The sequence below is a fragment of the Alligator mississippiensis genome, chromosome 8 (genome assembly GCF_030867095.1).
Source record: "Alligator mississippiensis isolate rAllMis1 chromosome 8, rAllMis1, whole genome shotgun sequence".
Taxonomy (NCBI): Eukaryota; Metazoa; Chordata; order Crocodylia; family Alligatoridae; genus Alligator; species Alligator mississippiensis.
In genome coordinates, this window is record NC_081831.1 from 30,029,485 (window position 1) to 30,055,801 (window position 26,317).

A 26,317-nucleotide genomic window follows, 5' to 3' on the forward strand; every position below is an offset into this window, starting at 1 on the left:
CGTGGTTAAAGAAAAGTACCTCTGAGTGTCCAGAGAAAACTGGGTTTGATTCGATTGGATTCTGGGTTCCTCAAGCTTGCCTTACATTCACAAGGTAGTCAACTGCTACACTTCTGTATCATCTTTCACCAACACTAGCTGTGTTGGCTGGCAGCAGCAGGCACGTGGTTGTGATCAATGGCACTTCACACTGCACAGTGCACACAATAATCTGCTGGCACTGGCATTCAACTCCAAGTATTTCTGGGAGTTACGAAGAACAAAAAAGGATTATTTTCCCTGCCCAGTTGGAACACTTCATAGTTAAGGTCTGAAGCAAACCTTGCTCCATTCTCACCCATGCCAATGAACAACCTTATAAATTCTCTGCACTTTACAGCTATCGTTTCATGAATCCTCCTATCACTTCCCCAGTGTGGGTGTAAATATCATGCCTCCTAATGAACAGATGAGGAAACCAACAAGGCAAAATGAAAGCAAGGGACTTTCCTTGGATACAGGGGAACCTCTGATAGAGCAGGGACCATGAACCAGATCTCTGATATAAACTCCCATCTCAGGAATTAGGTAGTAGAGCCCCTCTAAAAAACTAATTTGAAATAAGATTAGCTTTGCCTTCTGCCCCTTTTCTCAGTGTTTTGAGGGCACTGTGTGTTCTGTGTTAGATAATTTGTGAGGTTAACGTGTTACTCTCAGATGGGAGAGCAGAGGGGCAAAAAGGTGACTGGAGATGTGTTTAGGGGGTTGTGTTCTGATCAGTCTTGTGTTCTGCTACACCATCTGATGCTTACTTACTGCACAGCTTTGGGAAGCCATTCTTCTACCCTTTTAACTGTAACACCCACACACTGTGGGTGCTGTGTATGGCAGAGTATGTGCCTTTGGTTGCTGTGTATTGTGGGGTTTTTTCTGTATTTACCTCCCTTCTCTCCCCCTGTCTTTTCTCCTCAGGCCGGTTGCTTTAAGGAGCAAACATACAGTCTGGCCATGTGGGTAAGATGGCACCTGCTGTTCTGGCCATGTGCTCTGCATGTGGAAAGCTGGGGCCTTGTATCTGGGTAAGATATGTAAAATCTTCTGGCCTGACTGGCCAGGGGAAGCAGGAACTTCTCCAGGCAGACTGGTTAAGAGGGAAGCTGAAGCGTGGCACTCCCTGACTGGACAAGGTAAGGTGATGTCATGCTAAGGGATATAAGGTCAGTGAGACTGGTTTGGTGGGAGAGAAGCTGCTATGAGATGCTGAAGAGAGAAGTCCCTTCCAAGGGGAGAAGGAATCTGCAGCTAGAGAAAGGGGAAACTCAGGTACAGGAGAGAGAGAGAGACAGAATTGTCCCAGCATCTGGGGACTCCTCTCTCCTCCTTTTCTTTCCCCTTTTATGAGGTTTCAAGGGATTAATACTGTGGAGGAGGGCATTGATTTCTTGGGTTGGCTGGCCAGGAGTTAGGATTGGTAGCTAATTTCTAATTCTGCTAGATTGGCAAGGGTTGGGCTCTGTCAGCTTTGGGCCAAGGTTGAGGTTTGTAACCTTCTGCTCCCAGTGGAGCTGTGTCACCAAGACTGCCTGCAGCCCCAACCCTGAGAGTAGGCCTGGATTTCTCCCATTTTATTTCTTTAAATCAGGGGTGAGCAATTATTGCAGCTAGAGTATTACTTAATGACTTCTGGTGAGCTGTTGAGGGCTTCAAGGGTACCCCTGCCCCTTGACAGAAGCCCTGCCCTGATCTCCATCTTGGCACTGGAAGTCCCACCCCCAAACCCTGCCACTAGAAGTCCCTCCCTTTGCCCCAGAAGTACTCCTTTTGGGAGGGGGATTTACCATTTTGGAACTGGAAAAATGCAAATCATGTACTAAAAATCAAACCTCTACTATAATATATTTTAATTCTATTTCAAAAAATATTTTTGTCCTGAATTACATGTGTTTGTATAGTGTATATAGAGGCAATTGTGTAATAGCTCAAAATAAAGTCTTACTTTTGTATATTGTATGCGGGTGTGGGGTTTGTGGTGGGGTATGTGGGATTTATGGGGGGTATGGTGAGTGTGAGGTTTGTGGGGTGGTTTGTGAAGGTGTGGGGTGTTTGTGTGGGTGGATGTGGGCTTTGTGGGGCATACGGTCTGTGGGGGTATGGAAGTATGTGTGGATAGATGTGGGTTTTACGTGGGGGGGTGGGAGTGTGTATAGGGTTTGTGGGGGGGATGGGACCGCCTGCCATATACCCCCTCTCCCCACCATGGTGTACAGCCTCTACCACCGGCAGCAGCAGCAGCCCTTGGGGCACTCATGGCCCATGGCAAGCAGAGCCGTCCAGCACAGCATGACTCCGTCTGAGTCCCGGGGGCTGCACATGGTGGCACAGAGCTGGCCTGGCTGGCTGGAACACACATTCAAACCAGACCTGGTTCTTTACCACCATGTGGAGCTCCCAGCACTGCAGGTGAGAACTGTGCATCAGCAAGCCGGCTCTGTATTTCCACATGGGGCTTTCAGCACTTCAACAGGAAGCTGCATGAAGCAGCATGGAGCCTGCCCAGCCCAATGGCACATGACTCCCTGTGACTATTGATCCACATGCCAGTGGACTGGGCAGGGTCTGTGTCACACTATGGGTGTCCTGGCACTGCAGCCAGGAGTGCACACTTCCAGGCTGGGCCAGGCTGGCTCTGTGCCTCCATGTGTGGCTCCACCCTGGAGTACTGGAAGCTCCACATGGAGGCACAGAGCTGGCCCAGCCCAATGGTGCATGGCTCCCACTTGCAATGCCAGGAGCCCCATGTGTCAGTATAGAAGCAGCCTGGGTCTGGTCCCAAGGTGCTTGCCAGCAGGCTGGGCCAGCTCCACGCTGGCACATTCAGCCCCCGAAACTCAGCTGGAGCTGCATGTTGCTGGGGGCTCCATCTGCCATGGGCCATGAGCACCCCGAGGGCCTGCTGCTTGCTGCTGTTGTTGCCTCTTCTGACAGGGGCTGTACACCATGGGGGGGTGGGAGGGGCAACTCCCCCACAACCCACCCTGATGATCCCTGCCCACACCCACCCACAAACATGCATGCTATCAAGCCAGGCACAATGTGGATTTGTCTGTGTGGGATACTCCAGTCAAATTTAGTATTCCCAGATTTCTGGGTGGGGGGCTCAAGCCACTGGTATACTTATTGGGAACCCCAAAGTGTGAACCTGCTCCTTCTTGTTGTCGGCCTGTGCCTGCCAGAAAGGTTACATAACTATCTGTAAAAAAAAAAAAAAAAAAAAAATGGCACTCACCCTTCTCTACCTCACTGCAGGGAAGTGGAGCCAGCAGGAGTGTCAGGACCACTCCTTGAAAAGATAGAGCTCTGTGTACATTTGTCATTATTTTCTATCTCTGCATGTCTCTGTAACTTGAAAGAACAAACAGATGCAGATTACCTCTTCCCTGCACCCTAGGCGTGCTGTCAGTGGATGGGAGAAATCACAGGACAAGGCTTTTGAGGGAGGACTGTTTAGCACAAATATTCTACAGTAAAGAGAAAAGCTGACATTTTAAAAAAAATGACTACGCCGTCCCCAGAGCAATAGTCAAGAGCCCAGGCGCAGCCACAAGGGGGAAGCAGAACAGCCTAAATTCCATATTTGAAGAAATTCTCTCTGAAGCCACAAACCAAAGCCCCTGGAAGACATTATTTTCATCACACAACAGGTACTAAACAACTCTACTGCATGATGGAAACATTGTGCAATGTACACAGCTTGAAATTCAAAGGCCATACAGTCTGGAAGTGAAAAAGTAGTATGCAAGCTTGTGCTGGCCAGTGCTTCTCAGCTTGGGGAGCTGGAGAGCTGCTGGGGCAAATCCAGGGGTGGTGAGGGCAGTGCAGTCTCACATCCCTTCAGATATGCTGTGCATGTGCTGTGAGCTCTGAGCAAACTAGCTTGTCAGTGCAGCTCTGAAATGCAGGAGGAAACACAACCCACAGCTACCTACAGTGTTTTCCCCAAGACAGTTCAAGCCCTACTGCCTTTGCTTAACCATCCCCTGCACAGAACTGGGGTGACCCAGAGCTGTGAAAGGGGTTGGGAATCTTCCCCCATGGCTCAATCCATCCTGGGGAATGCCCTGAGGATAGCTGCAGGCTGTGTTTTATAGCCTCAGTTACTGTTCTGGGATTGGTCAGGGTCCCAACATACCAGCTAGGGATGGAAGCAGAGCCCCATTTCACCTTCACAGGGAAGAGACAGGAAACAGTGCACTCTGGGATCATGGAAGACACAGCCAAGCCCTACCACTCTGTGTATAACATGCCACACGTTTAAATTAAAGCATGATACAAACAAGCCACAAAGATGTTTCACATCTAATAAGTAACATATTTGAAGCTAGTTCACCATTTTCATTGCATTATTAAGGTTTGAGAGCAGGCAGCAGGGCAGCCTGCAGGTGTGGGCTAGCCCTAATGAGGCAATCACATGACTGCAGGAAGGACAGGGATAAGCAGCCTCCATTTTAGATCTAGGCTGTCAGGACTGAGGCAGCAGTCTGCTGATGACAGCCAAAAGAGCAACACCTGGCTGAGCTGCTGTTTGGAACATCTTTGGAGGTAAGGGCAGGAACTATGGGGATGGCAGGAGGCTCCTGGTCCTGGGTATAACTTGAAACTGAACCCTGCAGGGGAAGGATGGCCTAGTGAGACTGCCTGTGGTGGGGCAGTTCCCCAAGAAATGCCAGGCCAGTTGCCTCCCCAGTGAAAGGTAGAGGCACCTTATAACACCAGCCCCCACATCCTGGTGGATCCCCCATACCTAGGGACAGGCAAGGAGGCCAGGCATGTCTATGGACACCTGAGCCACATGGGGTATAAGACCCCGGAGGCCCCAGTGAAGAGGGAAGATAGATAGAGTGGCCCCAGTGAAGGGGAATAAGTTTGTGGTGGCCTGCATAGAGTAAGGTGTGCCATTGCGGCCTGAAGGACTATGTGTAAATGGGTGTACAGTAGGGTTGTAAGGGCGATCTGAAGGGCTGCACCAGGCAGTGTGCTGAATAGGGCTGTAGAGGTGGTCTGAAGGGCAGCACAGGGGCCAACTCTCACAAGTATTCTAATGTGTGAAGTTGCCCAGCGAGGGGCTAGGGGCAGAGTCAGCCCTGTGTGAGGCAAGGCCAGAGCCACATACAGTAGGGAAGCTTGAGCAAACTGAAGGGCTGCATGGGGTCTGGCCAGTGTGAGAGTAGGCAAGCCTGATGGCCCAAGAGGGTCTGCTCAGAGGAGCAGGGTAGGTAGAGAGTGGCCCAGTGATGGGCAGTATGAATGAGGCCTAGTGAGAGTGGACAGAGTGAAAGAGGCCCCAGTGAGAAAGGGGTGGTATGTATGTGACCCAGTGCAGGGCAGAGTGCAACAAACTCAGCATAGGATGGAGTTTGGCCTGGCCTTAAACTGGAGGTGTGATAATAATCTGGATGACATCTGTGAGGCATGAGACATGGTGTAGGATAGTATGGAGCCATGTACATCGGGGCGTTAAAATGGGCAGTCTCCTACATTTAATGTCAGTTTATTAAATCACTAAGTTGTGGCAGGCGAGACGGGGTGGACTGCCCCATATAGACAGGTGGATGGGCCGATGTTGAGACCTGGCCCTTAGCCTGGCCCTAAGACCTGGCCCCTGTCATGAAGATTAAATATTTTAGTCCTCAAAAAGCCTAACTATGTGTGCTATGCATAGAGAACACGAATGATACCAGCACCAACACATTCAGTGTTATATGCCTAAATGATTCCAGCATGCCAACACTAATCTATACTACAGAGGAAAGTGATGCAGCCCAAAAGTTCCTAGCCAATCTGATTTGTGGCAGAATCCCTTACTGCTCCCATTTCTTACTACCACTGTGTATGAGAGTGCACATATACCAGCCAGTCACCTGACAGAATTCTCTGTACCAGTTAAGAGCATTTTCATCCCAGTGAATACCCTGGCTTTGCAACTAAACCCTGAAAGAAAGAAAAAATAAAAACAGAAGAACTGAATTATTTTCAAAAAGGCCTATTGGTACCACCCACAGACTGTGAAATCAGAGACTAATACTGATGTGTCAAAAACTGTTTAATTGGTAGACAAAATAATAATAGGATGGATTATGCTGCTTATTACTCACTTTTGCAGTCAATCACTTGATATGGACATGAAACTGTTGGGTGGACAGAAAATAAGGTTACTATCCTGGGACTTCAGGATCCAGTATTGGGCCTCCATCATCCTGATCCCAAGAGATGCCCTAACCAGACAAAGCCAGACATTGCTATCTCTACAAGACTTGACTATACCACAAATACAATCTGTGCTGAGATCAGATTAACACTTCGCATTTTCTGTATTTTATGAGGATAAAAATATTTTAATGTTAACTGCTTGACATGTTAAGCAGCTTCAGGTTCTTGAACCTTGCTTAACCGATTCATGTTGTATAAATTATGTTAACACCTTTGACCAGGGGCAGACCCAGAATTTGGCAAAACAGGGTGTGAGAGTGTGACAGGGGTCCATCCCCATGCCTGTCTACCAGAGGCCTGACCCTCTGTCTCTAGGCTACCTGCCGACCTATCTCTCCTGCCATGCCTTGATGGAACAATAATTATGATGTTACTCAGGTGGGAGGCTGCCCATTTAATACCCCAACACTAGGGGTCGCTATTCACTGCACCAAACCTCCCCTACATGGTGGCCCATGCCTCGCAGATGGAATAAATGTTGACCTATGCCCTAGGGCGTTGAGTCGGCTCACTCTGTCACCTCACCTCTCTCGGCGCTGGGGCCCAATTGCCCCCTGTCGCTGAGCCGTGCCCTCCTCCCCCCCCGGCGCTGGGGTCTGATCACCCCCTGTCGCTACGCCCCCCCCCCCCCAGTGCTGGGGCTTTGCACAGTATTGTACCCCACTGAGGCCTCCTCCTCCCCAAATAGCCTCAGCCCAGTCCACCCAACAAACAATAACATAAATATAAGCCCCCAGGCTATAATATAATAGAAGTCCTATAAGCCATACTCTGGCTCCTTAAAAACCCCAAACTGCTCCTTGAGCCTTGAGTACCTTCCCACTCCCCCGCTCTGGGTATCTTGTAGACTCCTGGAGCCTCATTAGCCACAGCAACAGTCTGGCCAGCAGCCACAGTGTTCTGGGGTATTTCTGCTGTGCCGTCCTGGCAGCCCCACCTCTTAGTAACAGGGCTAGGGTTCCCTGTTACAGGGAGCAGCAACCCACAGTGCAGGGGTGGTTGCACCCCTCCTCCAAATTTTCCCCCTACCCACCAGTGTAGGCAGACCATACTGTGGGAGCCTCCAGGAACTTTTTAAAGTCCCCAAACCAGGTAAGAATTCCGGCCACCACCGTAGTCCTCAGAGTCATGTCCTCTCCCTTCTCCTTTCCCCATTCCCATGCTAACCATTACCACTTTGCCTACCGTCCACAGAAAAAGCTTCAGAACCTCTCCTTTCTGTTCCAGAGGGGAAGGATGTGACTCTGAGCACAAAGGGGAAGGAGTGGGGTTCTCACCTGCTTTAAAAAAGTCCCCAGAGGTTTCAAGGTGGGATCCAGTCCAAAAGGAGGGTGCAGCTGTGCCACAACATCCTCTGTGGATTCAACCCAGCCTTTGACCCTCTGGGTCCAATTATTTCATCAAAATTAGAAAAACAGAGCCTACATTATATCAGAGCCAGGGGTGTTGTGAGTACACATTTTAGTGAAATGGGCCTTACCATTGGTGAAGGTGTTCACATAATACTTGCGGCCCTGGGGAGACATGTAGCTCTGCCAGCCTGGAGGGAGAGGACAGTTCAAAGAATCTTCTCCTGACTGAGTAGTGACTTTCCTGGGCTTCTGTTGGTATAAAAAAAAGTTCTGTTAATCTGGTTTTAAGATAAGGTGAAGGTTGTTCCTGTGGTTGCCAGGAACAGTTTCCTGTCTAGAAAATTATATATGGTTTACTGATTTCCAACCAGCAGTAACTATGGGTATGTGTAGATGAAACGGAGGCCCTAAATTGAAGCGGTGGGTTTTTAAAAACACCGCTTCAATTTAAGGCTCATTAAAACCCTGTGTTGTGCACACGCCTGAACTTAACCGCCTCTCCGGTGGTGGGGAGGGGAGGGCATGCTGCTGGTGGGTGAAGCGGTCTCCGGGCTGTGTGGGTGGGGCTGGTGCTTCTCTCCATGGCATCAGCAGCGCCCCCCAGGCAGCACCTGCCCACAGGCACCCAGCTTGGGCGGTCCTGGGGGTCACTGCAGCTGCAGAGGGAAGCACCAGGCTCCTGTGCAGCTCAGGCAGGTAGGCAGGCTCCTGGGAGGGGAAAGATCAGGCTCACTGCTTTTTTTTTTTTTTCTTCTTGTGGAGCCTGCCTTCCTGGCTCCTGCCAGGCTGCCTACATGGGCTTCCTGCAGAAGTCCTGAGCTGCATGGAGCCCAGGGGTTTGCTCTGTGGCTGTAGGGCAGCAAACTAAAACTCCTTGGGGGAGTTGTAGGTTGCTGCACCCCAAGTCATTTAAGGCACAGTACACCACTGAATTCGCTACAGTGGCTGGAATTACTGTGCAATACGCTGCCGATGCATGCAAACACCAACACCATTAAAGCGGTGCAAAAGCATTTAACCCATTTTAAACTGTCATGCACACATGCCCCTTGTTTCGTCTACACACCTATGAGCCAATGTTCCCAACTTCCCCCTTCCCACCGTCAAGGCTTGACCTTGCTCTGGATCTGGGAAACTTCCCTTGAATGGCACAAAGCATAGGGGAATAGTGCATTTCCTATATTGAATATTTTGGTGATGTAACACCTGGAACACATGCCTCTGGAAGAGTGAAAAAGACCTCTTTGCATCTGGAGAGTGCCAACGCTACCTGTAACAGGGAATGATTGTCAGCAAGAAAAAAAGTGTAGAGTGGAAAGCAGAGTGGCTCTTTTTTTTTCCACCCTTCCCCAAGCTGGCTCCTGGGACTACAGCCTAGGTCACCCCGCATTAGTTATGCTACTGAGAATGCCCTAGACTCAGAATCATAACACAGATCCTCAGGAAAAACCAACATGTTCGGCACACTGCCACCTACTGGCACAATAGCAGTGGGGCTTTAGACCAGGGATAGGCAAAATACAATCCAGAGGCTGCATCTGGCCCACCAATGGATTTTATCTGGCCCACAGTGGGTCCCTTGGCCCTGCCCAGCCTTGGCACAGGGCCATGTGCTTGTGGCTAGTCCCACCTCCCCCAGGCATATGGTGCAGGCAGTGGTAGAGGCTCCTTCTGGCTACCACAGGTAGACTGCTGGGGCCAGCACAGTTGCTGGCGGAAGCCTCCCCTACTCAACCTGGGGAAACAGACTGTGCGCCAGAACTTGCGTAGCATGGGCGTTCCTTGGGGACAAGTAGGTGTGCCGCTGCTACTTGTCCCTGAGAAAATGTACATTACCACTCATCTGGACATGCCCTGAGATGCCATCCAGCCCCACCTTTTGCCTTATCACTGGACTATCTGGGTACCCCACATAATGCTGTGAGCAACCATCTGTCAGTCAGAAAACTAGCTTCAGTTGACTCCCCAAGTCTATCAAAGCTTCCATTCCTCATATGTACTAAAAGCCAGTGTCCCTGTCCTACTGCAAGTGTGTATAAGGTATTCATTGTTCCCATTCAGGATGGGGACCTGGCATCTTGGAGCCAGGAAGATGTAAATAAGCTTTCAAGCAGAATAGCCTACAAAATCCCACTGCAGTTAAAACTTTTCTGTCCCCAAGCACTACCCCTGGCCAGACTAAACAAACAGAAGATAAGCACTGCCTCGGAGAATTACTAAATTACTGTTGGTAGTACCAAACCTGCACTGTGAACAGTCACTCACAAACAGGGGCTGCATTTCTGTCCTGGGATTGTGGTGACAGAGACTGTTTATAGATGTAAGATTTGCAATGTTTCAAATGCCTTTAAACTGTTAGCAGGGGTTTAGGTTGTAGCTGTGTTAGTCTAAGGACAGAGGCAGACAAGGTTCCTTGGGTGAATTTGATATCTTTTATTAGACCAACCCAAATAGTTGGAGAATAGTTATTAAGCAAGCTTTCGGGTTCAAAAACCCTTCGTCAGGCTAAGGAAGTTTCAGCAGTTGGTGCGTGCTCTTCCTGGATGGAAGATGCACACACCAACTGCTGAGGCTTCCTTAGCCTGACGAAGGGTTCTTGAACCCGAAAGCTTGCCTAATAACTATTCTCCAACTATTTGGGTTGGTCTAATAAAAGATATCAAATTCACCCAAGGAACCTTGTCTGCCTTTAAACTATTAGAAAAGGCAAGTGTAGATATGTATGCAGCCACAAAAACATTCTAAAAATGGTCAAGGCATGCCAAAATGAGGAGAAATCAGGCACTAGCATAGCATGGTACAGTGCTGGTTTGTCCTCCAGGCACTCCACAATGCAGTGATTCCCTCCACCACAGCTCCAAGCAGCCACTCTCTGACTCCTGCCAAATTCTCCTGCCTCAAGGTCACAGGGCTTATATGAAGCCTTGCTTACCTACTTACTGACCAGCACAAAGGCATGATGGACATTCTGTGCCAAGTTGAAGGCATAGATTCAAGGATCTGTTGAAGGCACAGATTCAAGGATCTGTTTGGACTCTGTGCCTTACATGAGGCCAGCCAGTAGTCACAATGTTCAGACCACCTTTTTCCAACACATCTTTCAGGAACATCAATAACTGGAATTGGGAAGAGATGCTGGAGCTACTCTCCATTTGGAACAATAAGGAAGTCCAGTGAGCAGACAAGATAAACCACTGCAACTAGGCCATCTTTGAGTGCATCACTGCCAAAATGGCACGTCAGGAGCACAAGGAATCAGTATTGTGCACAGACCAAGATCTGGAAGGAGCAGTATAAGAGACCCGAGATGCCAGTTGGGTTTCTGGTACCTGCAGGGTGGCAACTACCTACTACAAGGAGCTCTTATGGATCCACTCAGAGACTGATTCCATTCAGCCCCACTTCACAGTCAATACTGGTGGCCAGGTACAAACCATCAAGGACTTTGATGCCTTCCAGTAAGTTTTATGGTAACTGTGGGTCACCATCTTTACTGCAGACTGACAGCTTTTGCTGGCTGGAAATACAAAGTAGCATAATTATCCCTTTCCCTTTCAACCAGAATTAGTCTAAGAGGATATGTCAATACCATTCCCACAGTGCTGCTGAGGCCTTGCTCCACATGTGCTGAACAAAGCAGAGAAGCTGCTGTAAAGGATACCCTCTAGTGCCACTCTCAAGCTGGCTCTGGCATGCTCAAGACTAGGTGGAGTAACTCTGGGTGGAGTGATTCAAACTGTAGCTGGTATTAGGCTCACAGGGATGGCACTAGCTGTGCCATATATTACCAATGCCTGAGGCTGTGGTTCTTAACCCTTTTAGACTCAAGTTACCCCTCAGAAAATGCCAGCTCTTAGTTTTCATTCATTTTTTGACTAACTAAAAACAGCAGAGTAATTTTGCAGTTGCACAGAACTCAGAAAGCCCACAACTGGTCAAGATATTTTAATGCTCTGGATTCCTATTTGAAATCTTTGAGTTTATCTTGTGAATAATGTTTGCACACCTAACATGCTAACATTGAGTTGGCACCCCATTGAACTTTTAAAAGGATCTGCAGGTACCTTAAGGTGTCATAGCACCCTGGCCTAAAGGCATCCCATGGGGCTGTCTGTCCTTGTTGATATTTGGTATTTTACTCATCTCCAGAAGTCAGATGATTACGTTAGAGTGTCAGTTTCCATTTCAAAGAAAAAGTCCATTTCTACCCCTTGTGGTTGCCAAAAAAAGCTGGCAACCACAAATATGACCTCTGTTCCCCTATTGCCTCACACGACAGAGGTGAATATTAGAACACAATTTTAAAACCCTAAATTTAAAATGAATATCCTGGGGCTTCCATCCTAACTTTCAAACCCTCAGAGCTGGTACAAGTGCGTGCTCCTACAGCCTCTTTCACCAGACTGCATCTTTGATTTGGCTAAGAAACAATCCTGTAGGTCTGCTGAGCAGATGGAGGCCCCATGGGAGACTTGGGGACATTGCCTAAAATTAGTTTTTTCACAGTTACAAGGGGCCAGAGACAAGGCATGAACCCATTCTCAAAACCTCTTTCCTCTGGCCCAGAGAGTGCCATGGCACTCAGGGGAAATAAACACTTACTATCAAACCTATAAAGTTATCCAGTTAGGAAAGGTTGCTGCTAGAGGATAGTCCCATTGAGGTCCCCATGTCCCCACCTGATAGGGCTTATAACCACTTCTTTGCACAGTTAAGGATGATCTTTTAAACAAAATAAAGGACACTTAACTTTTCAGGCAATAAATGATTTTTCTACTGAAAGATTGGTAACTGGACTCTGGACCTGTGAGGTTCTCTCCTATTACCTCTGCAAGGGGCTGGTCAGGATCTTCCTCCTAGACACTGTCAGACAATTTCTCCTGATATCAGTGCATGCAGGATTTGAGCACCTCTGGGAAGCAGTACATGTGTGAGGACCCAATTATTAAATCTAGGCAGATTAAAAACCTGCAGAAGTTTGGGCACATCATTATCAAATAGCACAGCTATATCCTACTGAAGTTTGTCTTTACACATCACAGATCTGAGCTTGATAGATGTCAGAGTTCCTGAGCTTGGAGCTTTGTGATGGGATTTAAATATGAGAGGCCATTTGCTCTATGGGCTATTAAGAATCTCAGTGGGTTTTCCAAATTTTGATAGTTTTCAATCTCAAAGTCTCTGTATTCTTCCTACTGCACAGTATGTAAGTCACAGAGCATGCAACCTCCCAAGGTCAAATATTTGTTGTAAGTCAGCTAGGAATTAAGTGCATAAACAACACATGAATGCAGCTGACCTTCATGCTGGGATCCCCTCAAACATAATTCATTTAACTCACTCACAGTGGCTCTCTAGGAACTATCCCATTTCTTCTTGGGATGATACCGTTACTTGCAGACCTTTAAAACAAACTGTGCTTTACCAGAAGAAGCAAACCATTAGTTCAAGCCAGCTCCATAGCATCTGTATAGATCAGGCACTTCAGACAGACTTTTTGGTGCTTTTACCTAATAGCTGATTCAATCAACTATTAGAAAAAAGTGCCAAAAAGCCCCAGTAAAGCACCCAGTCTATGCAGACGTTGGGTGATCTGGGTCCAACTAACATGAAGTCTCTTCTGGACATGTGCTGGGCTCAATATGGGAGTGTGCCGAATTTTAAGTAAAGCACTATATTTTGGGGGGTGGGGGGATGAAGGGGGGTTTAATATCTGTATTCTTAGCTACAATAGAACTGCATCCTACCAATAAGCTAGCTCAGAGGATATTTTCTATTTCTACTTTCTAGGATGCTTTTTGTTTTCAAATGCTGAGATTTGCCTGCTTCTTTTTACAATCTAACAAACAGAAGGACACCATATTGCTCATTATCACCACAGATGATACAGATCCCTGCTTCTATAGTTATTCTGTTCTACAGTTATTCTATTTGCTAGTGTCTCTTCTGCCATATTCAGGATTCAAAGGTAATGCGAGCGAACCTCACAGCCCCAGAGCCCAGCTAGCAATATTTCAGTAGAGAAATCATCGATTTCTGTAGTTAAATTCAAATCTTACATGAACTGTGAGTCCAGCCAAGCAATGCTTCCATGTTCAGCTGAAACACAGATTGCTCCACCTTACTGAATCTCAAAAACTGTCTAAACTCTAGAAGTCCCCTCTCATGGGATACCTATGCCTACCTCCCAAACAATCAGGGCTAGCTCCATGAAGGAAGGTCATATTTAAATATTGTTAATCTACCAAATGGACTATGAGAAACTCTCACAGATGCCAATCAATCCATTAGAGAAGTTACTATATCTTCTTCACTAAAGCCAACAAACCTTCACTTACCATTTGAGAGTTAGGAGGCTTCCCAGGCAGGGGGAGTCAATCCTGAATGAATCTGAATCAGGGGCAGCCTTACACAGTGCTCTGCAGATGAGCTCAGGTGGAAGGATTACATCTTCAAATGAGGACAACTCAGTGCTCCTTTGTTGTGTGTGCAGAGAGGCTTGGAGCCCATGGCCAAAACCTTGTGCAAAAATAGGGTCTTCTGTGTGATGCTTTTAGCTGCATCAAATACTCTGAGCTCCTCCCTTTACTGAATGTGTTCTTGGTTGACAGTCAAAGAGATGCAAGCTGGGCTTTCCAGATGGGAAGCCTCTGGAAACTTTACACTATGCAAGTAGATGCTGCAGCACAATGGCCAAGTCTGTGCTATTTACCAGACACTTTCCATACACAGGCCTGCAAACAAGGCTCACTTTGTGCACACTCCCTTTGGGTCTTACTTACTCGCCTTGACCTTTTGTATCCCATCCTGTCCTGTTGAGAAACTTTTTCCATATAATGTTCACTCAGAAAGCCCATTGTGCAGTGCTTGGCCAGCTGGAATGTACCACTGGAAAAAATGAACTTTTAAAGATAAACATGCCCTCCTAGAAGAGCTACCCTGCTAGCAGCCACAATGGCTAGGGAAGGGTCAGTCTCTCCCTCTATGTAACAGTAGCAACTCCAAGCCCTATACCAGAAAGGGAGTCTCTGTATTTGTGAGGGACATTTCAGAGAGTCCTGTCTCCCTCCCATGGTCCTGACACTAAAACAGCATCCCTCCTATGCTCCCCATGCTACAACAGCATCCCTGCCATTCCCCTTTCCTTCCATGGCATCCCTGCCCTCTCCCCAGTTAAAACAGTGCATGGTCTCACCAATATAACAGCCTCTACTCAGCACTGGTGAGGCTGCAGCTGAAGTACTGCATCCAGTTCTGGGCACCAAACTTCAAGAAGCTTGTGAAGAAACTTGAGAGAGCCCAGAGAAGAGCCACCTGTATGATTAAAGGCCTGAAAAGCAAGCCATATGAGGAAAGGCTGACAGGTATGGGACTGTTCAGCCTAGGAAAGAGAAGACTTCGGGGGGATTTGGTGGCAGCTTACAAATATATCAGGGGACAGCATCAGGGTCTAGGTGAACAACTATTCACCAAAACGCCCCAGGGAAAACCAGGAGTAACAGTCATAAAATCCTAGAAGACGGTTTCAGACTAGATATAAGGGAAAACTTCATGGTTCGTGTGACCAGACTCTGGAATAGATTCCCAGCAGAGGTGGTGCAGACACCTACCCTGAAGATGTTCAAAAGGGGACTGGATGCACACCTTGCTGGGGTTATTTGACCCCTACAGCCTTTGCTGCCCAGAGCAGGATGGCTGGAACCAATGATCTCACAGGATTTCTTCTAGCCCTAAACTTCTGTGAATCTGTGTGGATATCTGTCACACTTCCTTCTAATACTACAGTGACCCTGCCCTGGTTGATTCCAGAGCTATCCAGGCCAACTCCTCCCATCACAATTTGTATGTCTCCTCAATTTGAACCTGCAGCTGGAGAACACTCTGACTAGCACTGTTAGCAGCAGTTCATCTTGATTCCTGTAATATACCCCCAGAGACTGCAACAAGGGGTGCAGTATAAACACATTCAGAAAACTCCGATCCTTGGCTAGGCCATGAGATATTCAATTCTTAGATGCGCAGAAACACAAGTTTGCCTGTTCCCCATGGCCTATCTGTTAGCCATAATTTTTCAGCCAACAGGAACTCTACTGGGGCCTCAAAGAACAGTTTGTATTCACTACATACAATAGGAAATGAGCCCTGCCTGACTGCCAGTTTCTGTAGTGGTATCAGCTCAATGTTCCCTGTGTACAGCAGCCTGTGGGCTATTCCCAACACGGAGGAACCAGGTTTACAGAGGCTGATTAACAATGAAATAGTCCCAAAATGGTTATTGATGATCCCTATCCTTCATTCAGAAACAATTTCCATTTTGTACAGGGCTCTACCACATTCCTGGAATGTCACTTTCCTGTGACATCATCAGAAAATTGTTACATTTTCCTTGGAAACATGAGAAAGTAGCTTGCTTAACTATCGTGTTTGTGAAAGAGTGAGCAGATGTGGAAGTGACTCAGTGACTGCTGCCGCCATCAGACAGGAGAACATGGCGTGGCGGAGCTGAACAGAAAGAAAGAATGTAATAAACAGTTGAAGGCACAGAGCTGCTCCATCTTCTGCAAGCCTCTGATAAAATTGGCCTGTATGTGTGTTCTTCTCTCTCTTTCTCCCCTTCTCTCTCTCTGTCCAACTGACACCAACATGCAGAGGTAGTTGCCTAATTAGCAGGTAACTAGTGGTGGGTAACTGGGGCATGAGTCCCAAGTACCAAGAAAAAGGGGGCACCAGCCATGGGATTCAGGGCTGCACTCATATAAGGAAAGGGGATCCGGGCTGCATTTGAAGCCTTCTTCAAATCAAGGCAAGGGATCAGGGCAACATTTGAAGAGGGGTGGAGGATTGGGGCAGCACTGCTGCAGGGGGAAGAGTCGCTGAATTCAGCTTTGTGATGCTCCAGTGGTGACAAGATTCAGCAGCATCTCCCCCTGTGTCTGTATTATCTTCCATAGGGCAAGGAGGGCCACTGGAGTTTGCCCAGGGCACAAATACTACCAGTTACACCTCTGCTGACTAGTATTGACTGTCTACCTAAATAGAAACTGTTTTAGTCTTTTAACTTCCCAAAACCCGGGACTAACATTTCTGTTTTGTTTGCATTATGCAACAGACCACAGACTTGTAAAATGAAGTATGGGTCAGGCAAACAAGGCAGCAGCATTTAACATAAGGAACAGGCAGCAGTGAAATAAGGAAGTGCAATATGCTGCAGCTGCACCAAGCAGCAACAGCTGTCCCAGACATGCACAAAGTAGCCAATATATCCTTAATTCAAGATGTGGATGCTGCCAACAAGCAATTCTGGGAGTGAAAAAGAGGCTCCAACATAAATGCAACAATATATTTCACTAAGACAGGAGCTGCAGCATTAAACTTCAAGGCTTAGTCCTTAGTGGGCATGGTTACACGTGCATTTAAGCACACACAGTACTAAAGTTAGTGCCACGTTGCATCTACACATGTATTAATGCACTTAGCTAATCACACCTAAATTTGACACCTGTATTTGCAAATTTTGGTGCGATTAGCCTAATTTCACCATTTTTAATCAGTATTAAGGACAAACACTTGTAGATGCATGCCCATAATGTGCATTAAATTAGGCTAATGTGCATTAATGCACCTCATTTTCATTCCATCCAGGAAGAGCACACACCAACTGCTGAAACTTCCTTAGCCTGAAGAAGGGTTTTTGAACCCGAAAGCTTGCTTAATGAATATTCTCCAACTATTTGGGTTGGTCTAATAAAAGATATCAAATTCACCCAAGGAACCTTGTCTGCCTATGTCCTTAGACCAACACGGCTACAACCTAAACCCCTGCTTAATGCATCTCATGTAGACATGCTCAATAACGATCCTTTCCAAGTATTATCAGTGTATAGACCAAGCACAACTAGAAGACAGCCTACATAGCCACAGAGGGTGTGTCCATACATGCAGGCATGTGTACTTGCATCAGCTCAAGTAGCAGCGGCACAAATTTGACCCAGCTCCTCCCAGATCTTCAGCCAGGCTCAGCTAGAAGCTGGGGCCAGCACCTGTGCTTGCCCCAGCAGTATAAAAACCTGCCCTGGTGAGCAGCTCAGGGCTACATGCCTTCAGCAGCTTCTGAGGGCCAGCCAGTTGGTATCTTAGGACACTAGCCCCTCATGCCAGCTAGACTGCTGAAGCAGCCCTAACCTAGAGGTGCCCCTGCACCCTCTACCCACTGCAGCAGTCTGGCAGTGGGAGCTGCTGCCTGGCTGTGATCTACTGCCACCTGCAACAGCATCTGCCCCCTCGGACCTGCAGCCCCATGGCTGCATGCCTGCCAGACCCAGATGGGGACCGCACAGACACCTGGGCTGTGGTATGGGCACTGCAGCAGAGCTTCCTGCACTTCTGGGTCAGCTGCTAGTGGGCCATGGCTGCATAGTTGGCTTTCGTGCAGCACAGCTGTCATGCCTTCTGGTACCCCTACTCTGCCATCTGGGCAGCTATTGCCCGGAAGATGTGCTCATTGTGGTGACCTGCTTTGAGCTGTTGAAGTGTGTCCTCCTGGCCTCAAATGGCCAGGAGGTCAGTCACCTCATCTTCCCCCCAGCTGGGTCCCAGGTGCTGGCCCTGGGCATGCTCCTCTGCCTGGGTCCCACCAATTGCCTCACCAGCAGGAATCCTGGTGTTCCCTGTTTAAAAATAGCAAATTCTCTCATAAAACCCCTCAAATTCTCTCATTATAATACCAAAAATCTGCATTCTTCTGCAATTAAAATGAAACACCGCTATCTATCATGATAATAAAATGAATTCTAAATATCTATACACTTTGGCATTTGCTTTTGGTTTTTGTCATAGAAAAATCAGAGCTGCCTCTGCCCCCTTTGCTCAGCAGGATGTGGGGCACTAAACAGCACTGATGCCAATGCCCTGCCCCTCCTCATGCCCTTGCCCCTCACTCCCAACCCACAGCCCCACCAATGCCCCTCACTCCTGACCCACAGCCCCTGCCTGCCCCCACTAACTCTCTCCTGGCAGCAGCTCCATCCCAGCACCAGGACATGAGTCCAGCTGCAGCTGTCCCACCCACTGCTTTGTGGCTCTGAGCAGTGCCAGCCTTTGCTGTTCTGCTCCCTGCACCTGTGCCCAGGCCCCAGTAATCCCCATGCTGTTCCTGGGAAGCTCTTGCCTGGGGCTCAGGGACTGGGTTGAACAAGCCCCTTCTCTGACAGGCCAGCCTCCCCCTGCACAGGGTGCTCTAGGGCAGCAGTGGGGCTCTAAGCCCAGCTCTGGCAGCCTCTCCTACCCAGAGTGCTCTCCCATCCCCAACCCCCATCTTTCGCTCTCTCTCACACCCCCCCACCCTGCTGCCACCTCCACCCCTCCCCCCATCCCATCACACCCCCGAAGTGGTTCCTGGGACCAGGAGCCCTCCCAGGTTGGGGCCGCATGTCCCAGCACTGGTGTGGGCATGAGGAAGGGCTGCAGTGTAGCAGTTTCCCCTGCAGCTGCGGCTCCCACCAGCAGGTCTTATAATGGCTGATGGCTGGGCACCCACGGTATGAGATTTGTGGCGGGATGTGAGTAGGTGTAGGGGTGGGTGAGGTTTGTGGGAGGTGTGGAGCTTGTATGGGAGTCTAGGGGGGTTGTGGGTGGATTGTGGGGGGTTCATGGGTGTGGGATTTGTGGGTGGGGGTGTGGGTGGATTGTGGTGGGTTTGTATTGAGGGACTGTGTGGGGGTAGGGGGCAACCGTATGGGAGGGATGGGTCCCTGGGTGGACCCCTTGCAGCGCGTGGCACCACCTGAGACCTGGGGGCCCCATGCGGTGCACAAAGCCAGCCCAGCCTGCTGGCCTGAGCCTTCAGTTAGGACCAGGCCAGCTCCTGCCACCACCCACGGCTTCCAGAACTGCACGCAGGAGCCACATGCCATTGGCCTGGGCCAACTCCTGCCTCCATGGAGCTGGCCCAGCTTGATGGCACGCAGAGCACATGGAGGCAGGAGCTGGCCTGGCCCCGCCAAAGGTGCGTGCCAGTGGGCTGGCTCTGTGCACCTCATGGAGCCCCCGGGCCTCAGGTGGCATTGTGTGCTACTGGGGTCTCTGCCAGTAGCAGGCCATGAGTGCTCCAATGGCCTCCTGCTGGCTGCTGCTGCTGCTCGGGGGGGGGGAGAGCTATGCGCCATGGCAGGGCATGGGACCCACCCCTCCTACACAGTTCCCCCTCCCCCCATGTCCTTGTTTACTGGGGACAGAGCCTGGGTCCCAGGCATCTCCAACTCATTGCTGCAGCCTTGCCCCACTTCTTTTTTCTCCAGCATGCTGAGGCAGCAGGGGCACCCAGCAGGCATAGAGACACTCTGGTCCCATGCTAGAGTGTCTCTTTGGAGGACCCAGCCTCCAGTTGCTTCAGGGTATGCTCCATGAGTGCACCATGTGCCACTTTTTTCCAATGTGATTTTTTTATACCAGGATTTATATAGGCAGACAGATGGGCAGGCAGGAAGTAGAGACTTTAATGGGGAGAGATGGGGGAAGAAGAAAAGGGACTGAGACTGCAGGGGACAGAAGCAGCACAGAAGGGGGGTGGGGGGGGGAGGAGTGCAATCAGGGAAGAAGGAGGAGGCCTGAGGCTGTGGGGTGTGGGCAAAAGGAGGGTAAGCAAGGTAGGACAAGTGGCAGGAGACAAACTGCCTGCCTCCCCCCAACACCTTCATACTACCTTCCCCCTTCATGTCTCCGCTACTGCCTGTTCCCCACTGCTTCCTCCACTGCTTGCCTTCTCACTACCTCCCCCAGTGCCCCCACCACTGCCTGCCCTCTTACTGCCCTCCCCATTCTGTCCCTCTACCTCCTGCCCCATTACTGCCCCCTCATTGCCTATCCCCCCACAGCCTACAGTAGAGGGGGACAAATTTAAGACAATCCTCCAATAATTAGATTAAATACATGGAAAATTAAAATAAATGTACACGTTTTCCATGTATAGAATCTAATGGGGGGGGGGAATCTTAAATTCAGGGTTGTCCTAAATTCAATTAAATATGGTAGTTTCCTGTAGGACCCTGCTTCATTCAATGCACAAGTTGAAGAGTACTCACAAAATGAGCAGCTATTTTAACACCACGTATTATTCTTGTTCCAAAGGAGACATTAAAGAATGGGAGCACTAGGGCCATCTCCTCCCCTGTGCAACCAAGGTTAGAAGAGAGAACATCCAGGGAAGACCCATTCTAGCAACTAAAGAAATGGAACCAAATTGGTGAAAACAAGATAAACTTTTTAGATGTTTTCATGAATCAAAAAGTCAGCTGAACTATTTGCTTTGACCTTAAGGGATATATTTCACTGAGATTCAAGTATTATTTTTAAAAATTATATTTTTAAGCTGAAGGAAATAACACTAAACAAAAGCTGTTCTGAACTGAAAAAATGAAATATTTTGATTTTTAAAGAAGTTCACATAAAGAACTCTACAAAACTGAGACAAATTTACAAGGTGTTTTGGTGCTGTCTAGTGCACACTTTTTGTTGAAAAATATTCAATCCCAGAATTTTATGCAGCTCTAAATGAACCCATCCCCTACCCTGCTCACCTAGGGGGCCTGTAGAAGTGGGGGGAGACTGCTGTAATTATGTGCTACGATTAATCGAGTCTCCTGGAGCATGCTAATTAGTGTGTTCCGCCTCCAGCCAATGTCTGCATCTCTGTATCAGTATCCCATGCTTCAAAATGGTGGCAGGGCTGCTTTAACTAAAGCTTGTCAAATGAGCCCCTGCTGCTATTTTAAAGTGTGGGGACGCTGATACCCGAGATGCTGTGGGCACTATAATTAAAGCAAAAGGTAGCAGACTGCCAAAGGTTAGTGCTCACTTAATTAAGGAGCACTTGGAGGGGCTGGATGGGTACAAGTCAGCAGGCCCAGATGACCTCCATCCATGGGTGCTGAAGGAATTGGCCAGTGTCATAGCTGAGCCACTGGCACGGCTGTTTGAGCACTCATGGTGCTCTGGCCAGGTCCCTGAGGACTGTAAAATGGCCAATGTGGTGTCCATTTTTAAGAAGGGGAGAAGGGATGAGCCGGGTAACTTTAGGCCAGTCAGTCTTACCTCTATCCCTGGGAAAATACTGGAAAAATCATCAAAGAATGCATTTGTGAAGGCCCAGCAGGCGAAATGATATTGAAAGGAAACCAGCACAGGTTTGTCACAGGTAGAACCTGCCTGACAAACCTTATAGCCTTTTATGACCAGGTCACACTGCCTTGACACAGGAGCTGAGGCTGATGTCATCTACCTGGATTTTAGGAAGGCCTTCGACACAGTTTCGCATCCTATTCTCATAGGGAAGCTAGCAGGCTGTGGAGTGGATGCCTACGCTGTCAGGTGGGTGGCCAACTGGCTTAGGGACCGCATCCAGAGAGTGGTGGTGGACGGGTCGTTCTCCGCCTGGAAGGAGGTGGGCAGTGGGGTCCCGCAGGGTTTGGTCCTTGGACCAGTATTATTTAATGTCTTCATCAGCAATTTGGATGAGGGAATGGGGAGCACCCTCTCCAAGTTTGCAGATGATACCAAGTTATGGGGTAAAGTTAACACACCGGAGGGCAGGGAGCAGATACAGGCTGACCTGGACAGGTTGGATCAATGGGCGGAACGAAATAGGATGCAATTCAACAAAGATAAATGTAAGGTACTCCACCTAGAAAGGAGGAATCCCCAGCACACCTATAGGTTGGGGGATAACCTCCTCATCAGCTCAGAGGCTGAAAGAGATCTTGGAGTCATAGTTGACTCCAAGATGAACATGAGCTGGCAGTGTAACAAGGCCATCAACAAAGCCAATCGCACCTTGTCATGTATTAGCGGACGCATGACCAACAGATTGAGGGAGGTGATGCTCACCCTCTATGCGGCATTGGTCAGGCCGCAATTGGAGTACTGTGTCCAGTTTTGGGTGCTGCACTTCAAGAGGGACATGGAGAATCTGGAGAGGGTTCAGAGGAGAGCCACTCACATGATTAGTGGCCTCCATGAAAGACCCTACAAGGGGAGGTTGAGAGATCTGGATCTCTTCAGCCTTCACAAGAGACGTCTGAGGGGAGAACTTGTAGCTGCCTATAAGTTTATCAGGGGAGGACAACAGGGAATTGGTGATGCACTATTTACCAGAGCCCTCCAGGGAATAACTAGGAATAATGGATGCAAACTAGTGGAGAGTAGATTTAGGTTAGACATTAGGAAGAATTTTTTTACAATAAGGGTAGCCAGAATCTAGAACGGGCTTCCAAGAGAGGTGGTACTATCACCTAACGTGGAAGTCTTCAAGAGGATGCTAGATAGTCACCTGGCTGGGGTCATCTGACCTTGGTCCTCTATCCTGCCAGGGGCAGCGGGTCGGACATGATGATCCATTGTGGCCCCTTCCGACTCTACAATCTATGAATCTATGAAAGCGATTCTTGGAGCTGCTCTAATTAAAGTACCACGTCCCTCCCCCTATCCTTGGAGTACATGTAAAAACACCCCTAGTCTCTTCACCTGTTCTACACCCCATCCCCTTCACTTTTCCTCCATCCTCTCTCCTGTTATGCCTCTTTCCTTCCCTTTTTTCTTCTGCTCTCCTAGCCTCCAACCAAAAAATTAATTGTGACGAAACCACTGTCTCCCCTTGATCACTATGTTTATTAGACTCTTCCCCCTCCCACTGATTATTCTGAGTAGGCACATCTACATGAGAAGCTATGGTGTTTAAGCAACGAGCTAGGGGGATGCAGCTCGCTGCTATGGCAAAGTAGTGTCGACGGGCACAAACCATGACACCAACGCTACTGCACAGTAGCAACAAGCAATAGATCATTGCTACTGTGCAGTAGGGTCAGAAACGACCCATGCACACTGTTTACCAAAGGCGGTTACTGTGCAGTCATTTAGTACTTACTAAAGCAAGTACTAAATAACTGCACAGTTGGGCACACATGTATATGCACCCAGTGTATATTAAATCCAATTTCTTCCTATTAATCACAGTGTGTATTTTAAATAACCTTGGTTGATTGCTGTTTGTGGCTTGTCTCCCTTCCCCTCCCTGGCCCTTTCTGTTCTATTTAGTGTGCAAGGTCTTTAGGAAAGGACTGTCTGAACTCTGTGTCTATACTGATATCCACACAATAGACCATCATTTCAGCCAATCCCTAGGCATTATGTGTGGTCCTATATTTGATTCCAACTCTATAAAATCATGTAAATAACCACACTTTTTAACAATTTTTAATTCTGAATTTCCTGGGTTTATAACACTTGTACTTTTGAGATTACTATTTCAAGATGAACCCTACCCTACTTTCTCAGTCTCTTCACCTGTTCTTCACTCCATCCACTTTACTTTTCCTCCTGCCTCACCCTAACTTACTGATATATCTCCTCAGCTTTAACTCTTTCTTAACATAGACTCCAGGAGCCATTTGAATTACAGGGTGCACAGTGCCTTGTTTATCAGCATCCCCATGCAGAAAAATGGTGGTAGGAGCTTTAGTTAAAGTGCCCCCGCCACCATTTTTCAGTGCAGGGACACTAATGCACAAGGTGCTGGAGTTTGCTGGAGCACAGTAAATGCCCCAGCAGACTCAATGAATCAAGTCTTCTCCAATGTGCTGCAATTACAGTACATTGGGGCAGCCTCGTTGCATGTGTATAGCTGCGTGGCAATATGTTTGATGCTGGCCATAACTTTTTTGATTGCTTGTTAATCTCACATTGAAATGAAAATATTTTCTTCCTCCATGTTCAGTTCTCATCCTTCTACAAAGAGAACCAAACAAACATACATACAAAACATGCAAAAAAAATCTAAAGAGCAGGCTCCTACTCAGAACAGCCAAACCTGGAAGCCGGATTCCCCTCGCCTTCACCTACATGAACCAGGGGCAACTTTCACAACAATAGATGAAGTTACACATATATAATAAACCAACTGAAGGCATCTTCAGTTTGTTTCATCTTGAATTTGAAGATAAATGCCCTATATTTGAAAGCTTGTTTAAATCTATCCCCACCATAAAATTTGTTCAATAAAAGATATTACCCACAAAAAAGATATTACCTTGCCTCTTGCATAAATATGCAATGGTTTCCAAATTTCAATGTTGTCTGTTTCTCCCTTCATACACACTTTATAATTTCCCTTCATATATCTGAACAAACCTAAATAAATTGTAACATCATTCATATGCCTGTGGATGCTGAATGAAAGCTATATTAGCATACAGAAAGAGAAAGCACAACTCCACAGATCTTACAGTCTAGACAGACAGAAAGGCAGGAAATGGCCCTGACATGAGAAGTGAGGTGCCCAAGGTCACACTGCAGGCCAATTTACAGACCTAAATAGTTAATAGAAAATACGTCCTTAGATGGCGCTCAAGAGAACACTACACAGTTCCTTCGTTTCACTGTCAATACAACTTTCGCGTGACAAATCCTCACATCAACAGCTCTCTCAGGAAGAGCCCTAAACTGTCTGAGTTACATGGTGAGAAGAGAGACTGACTGAAGCAGGGATTTTCTTCTTCCCCTTGCATGATTTTTCAAGGTCCAGTTATTTTGACCTCCTGTTTCTATTAGGCAGAAGAATTATTCATAGGATAATTGAAAAAAATTGTAAGTCACAATCTAGAAGCATCTACACAGGAAAATGATTCCTGATAACAAAAAGCTTGCTACTCCAGCAGAGAAAGGCAGAGCACGGAGCAATGCCTGGAAGCTGAAACTATACACATTCAGGCTGGAAATGAGGCACACATTGTTAATAGCAAGGAGAATTAATGGGTGGGACTTACCAAGGGACTGTCCATCACCAAGAGTCTTTACATTGAGATCAAATGCCTCTTTCAAAGGACTGGTGCTAGCCCAAGCAGATGATACAGGCCAGATGTTAGAACCACTAGTCTTTGCTCCCTGATTTGTACTATGCGAGAGGTAAAAACCAGTGGCTGCTGGTCTCTTCTGGCTTTAAAGCCTCTCAACTCTGACAGTTCCTCAGAACTGGGAGGAAAGGTGACACCACACCCCTTGCTATTACTTATGCAAATGACCCTGGGGTTCTCTAGGGAAATGCCCACACTGGCAACATACTACTGAGAGAAATTGGAGATTTAAAAAAATGTAGGAACAGAGATAAACATGTAATCTCAGGAAGCACCTCCATCTTCTGCACTTGCAGCATTTGAAAAGGGACAAATTATATTTTGGGAAAATGGATTTTTGAAAATCCCAAAACAGATCTTCAGCTTCAGTCCAGTATGAGTTTTCATAGATTAAAGGCAATGGATCAGACAGGAGGAAGAATACTAACCTCCACACATCCTCAACAAGACTTCTCTACATAGCACTTTCCTTGGCTATCTGGAAGGAGTTGTAGGAAGGACCCCCATCCTCATGCAAGATGATCACTTGAGCCAGTGTATGGCTATGTTGCAGCCTGGGCAGAGAAATAGGTTGCAAATGCAGGAAGGATCCCATGATGAGTTAAGAACGTCAGGGCTCTTGAGCAATGCACCATGAGAGGGAGAGCAAGGAGATCAGGGATGAGGAATCTTTCCCTGGGGTCATAGAAGCTACCTTTCAGAACTCCTACAGCCACTCCCAGCAAGCACCACTGCATTATGGTTATTATACTAGAGTGGGAAATCAAAGGCTTTCTCAGCAGGTACTGACAATTCACCATCCAGTGGCATAACCTACTT

The 26,317-nt window shown here is 47.8% G+C and overlaps 1 protein-coding gene across 5 annotated transcripts in view; it reads right to left on the minus strand.

The window, feature by feature from the left end:
• Positions 1-26,317, minus strand: part of GAS7 (growth arrest specific 7) — a 292,115-nt gene that overhangs the window by 192,738 nt on the left and 73,060 nt on the right. For 3 of the 5 annotated variants that reach the window (XM_019498132.2, XM_014598581.3, XM_019498131.2), the window contains exon 2: positions 7,727-7,847. In XM_019498132.2, coding sequence (XP_019353677.1) covers positions 7,727-7,847 — 121 coding nt within the window. Of the gene's footprint in view, positions 1-7,726; positions 7,848-13,936; positions 14,114-25,411; positions 25,442-26,317 lie in introns of those variants that run through there. The other 2 variants (XM_019498133.2, XM_014598583.3) reach the window with 2 other exon arrangements.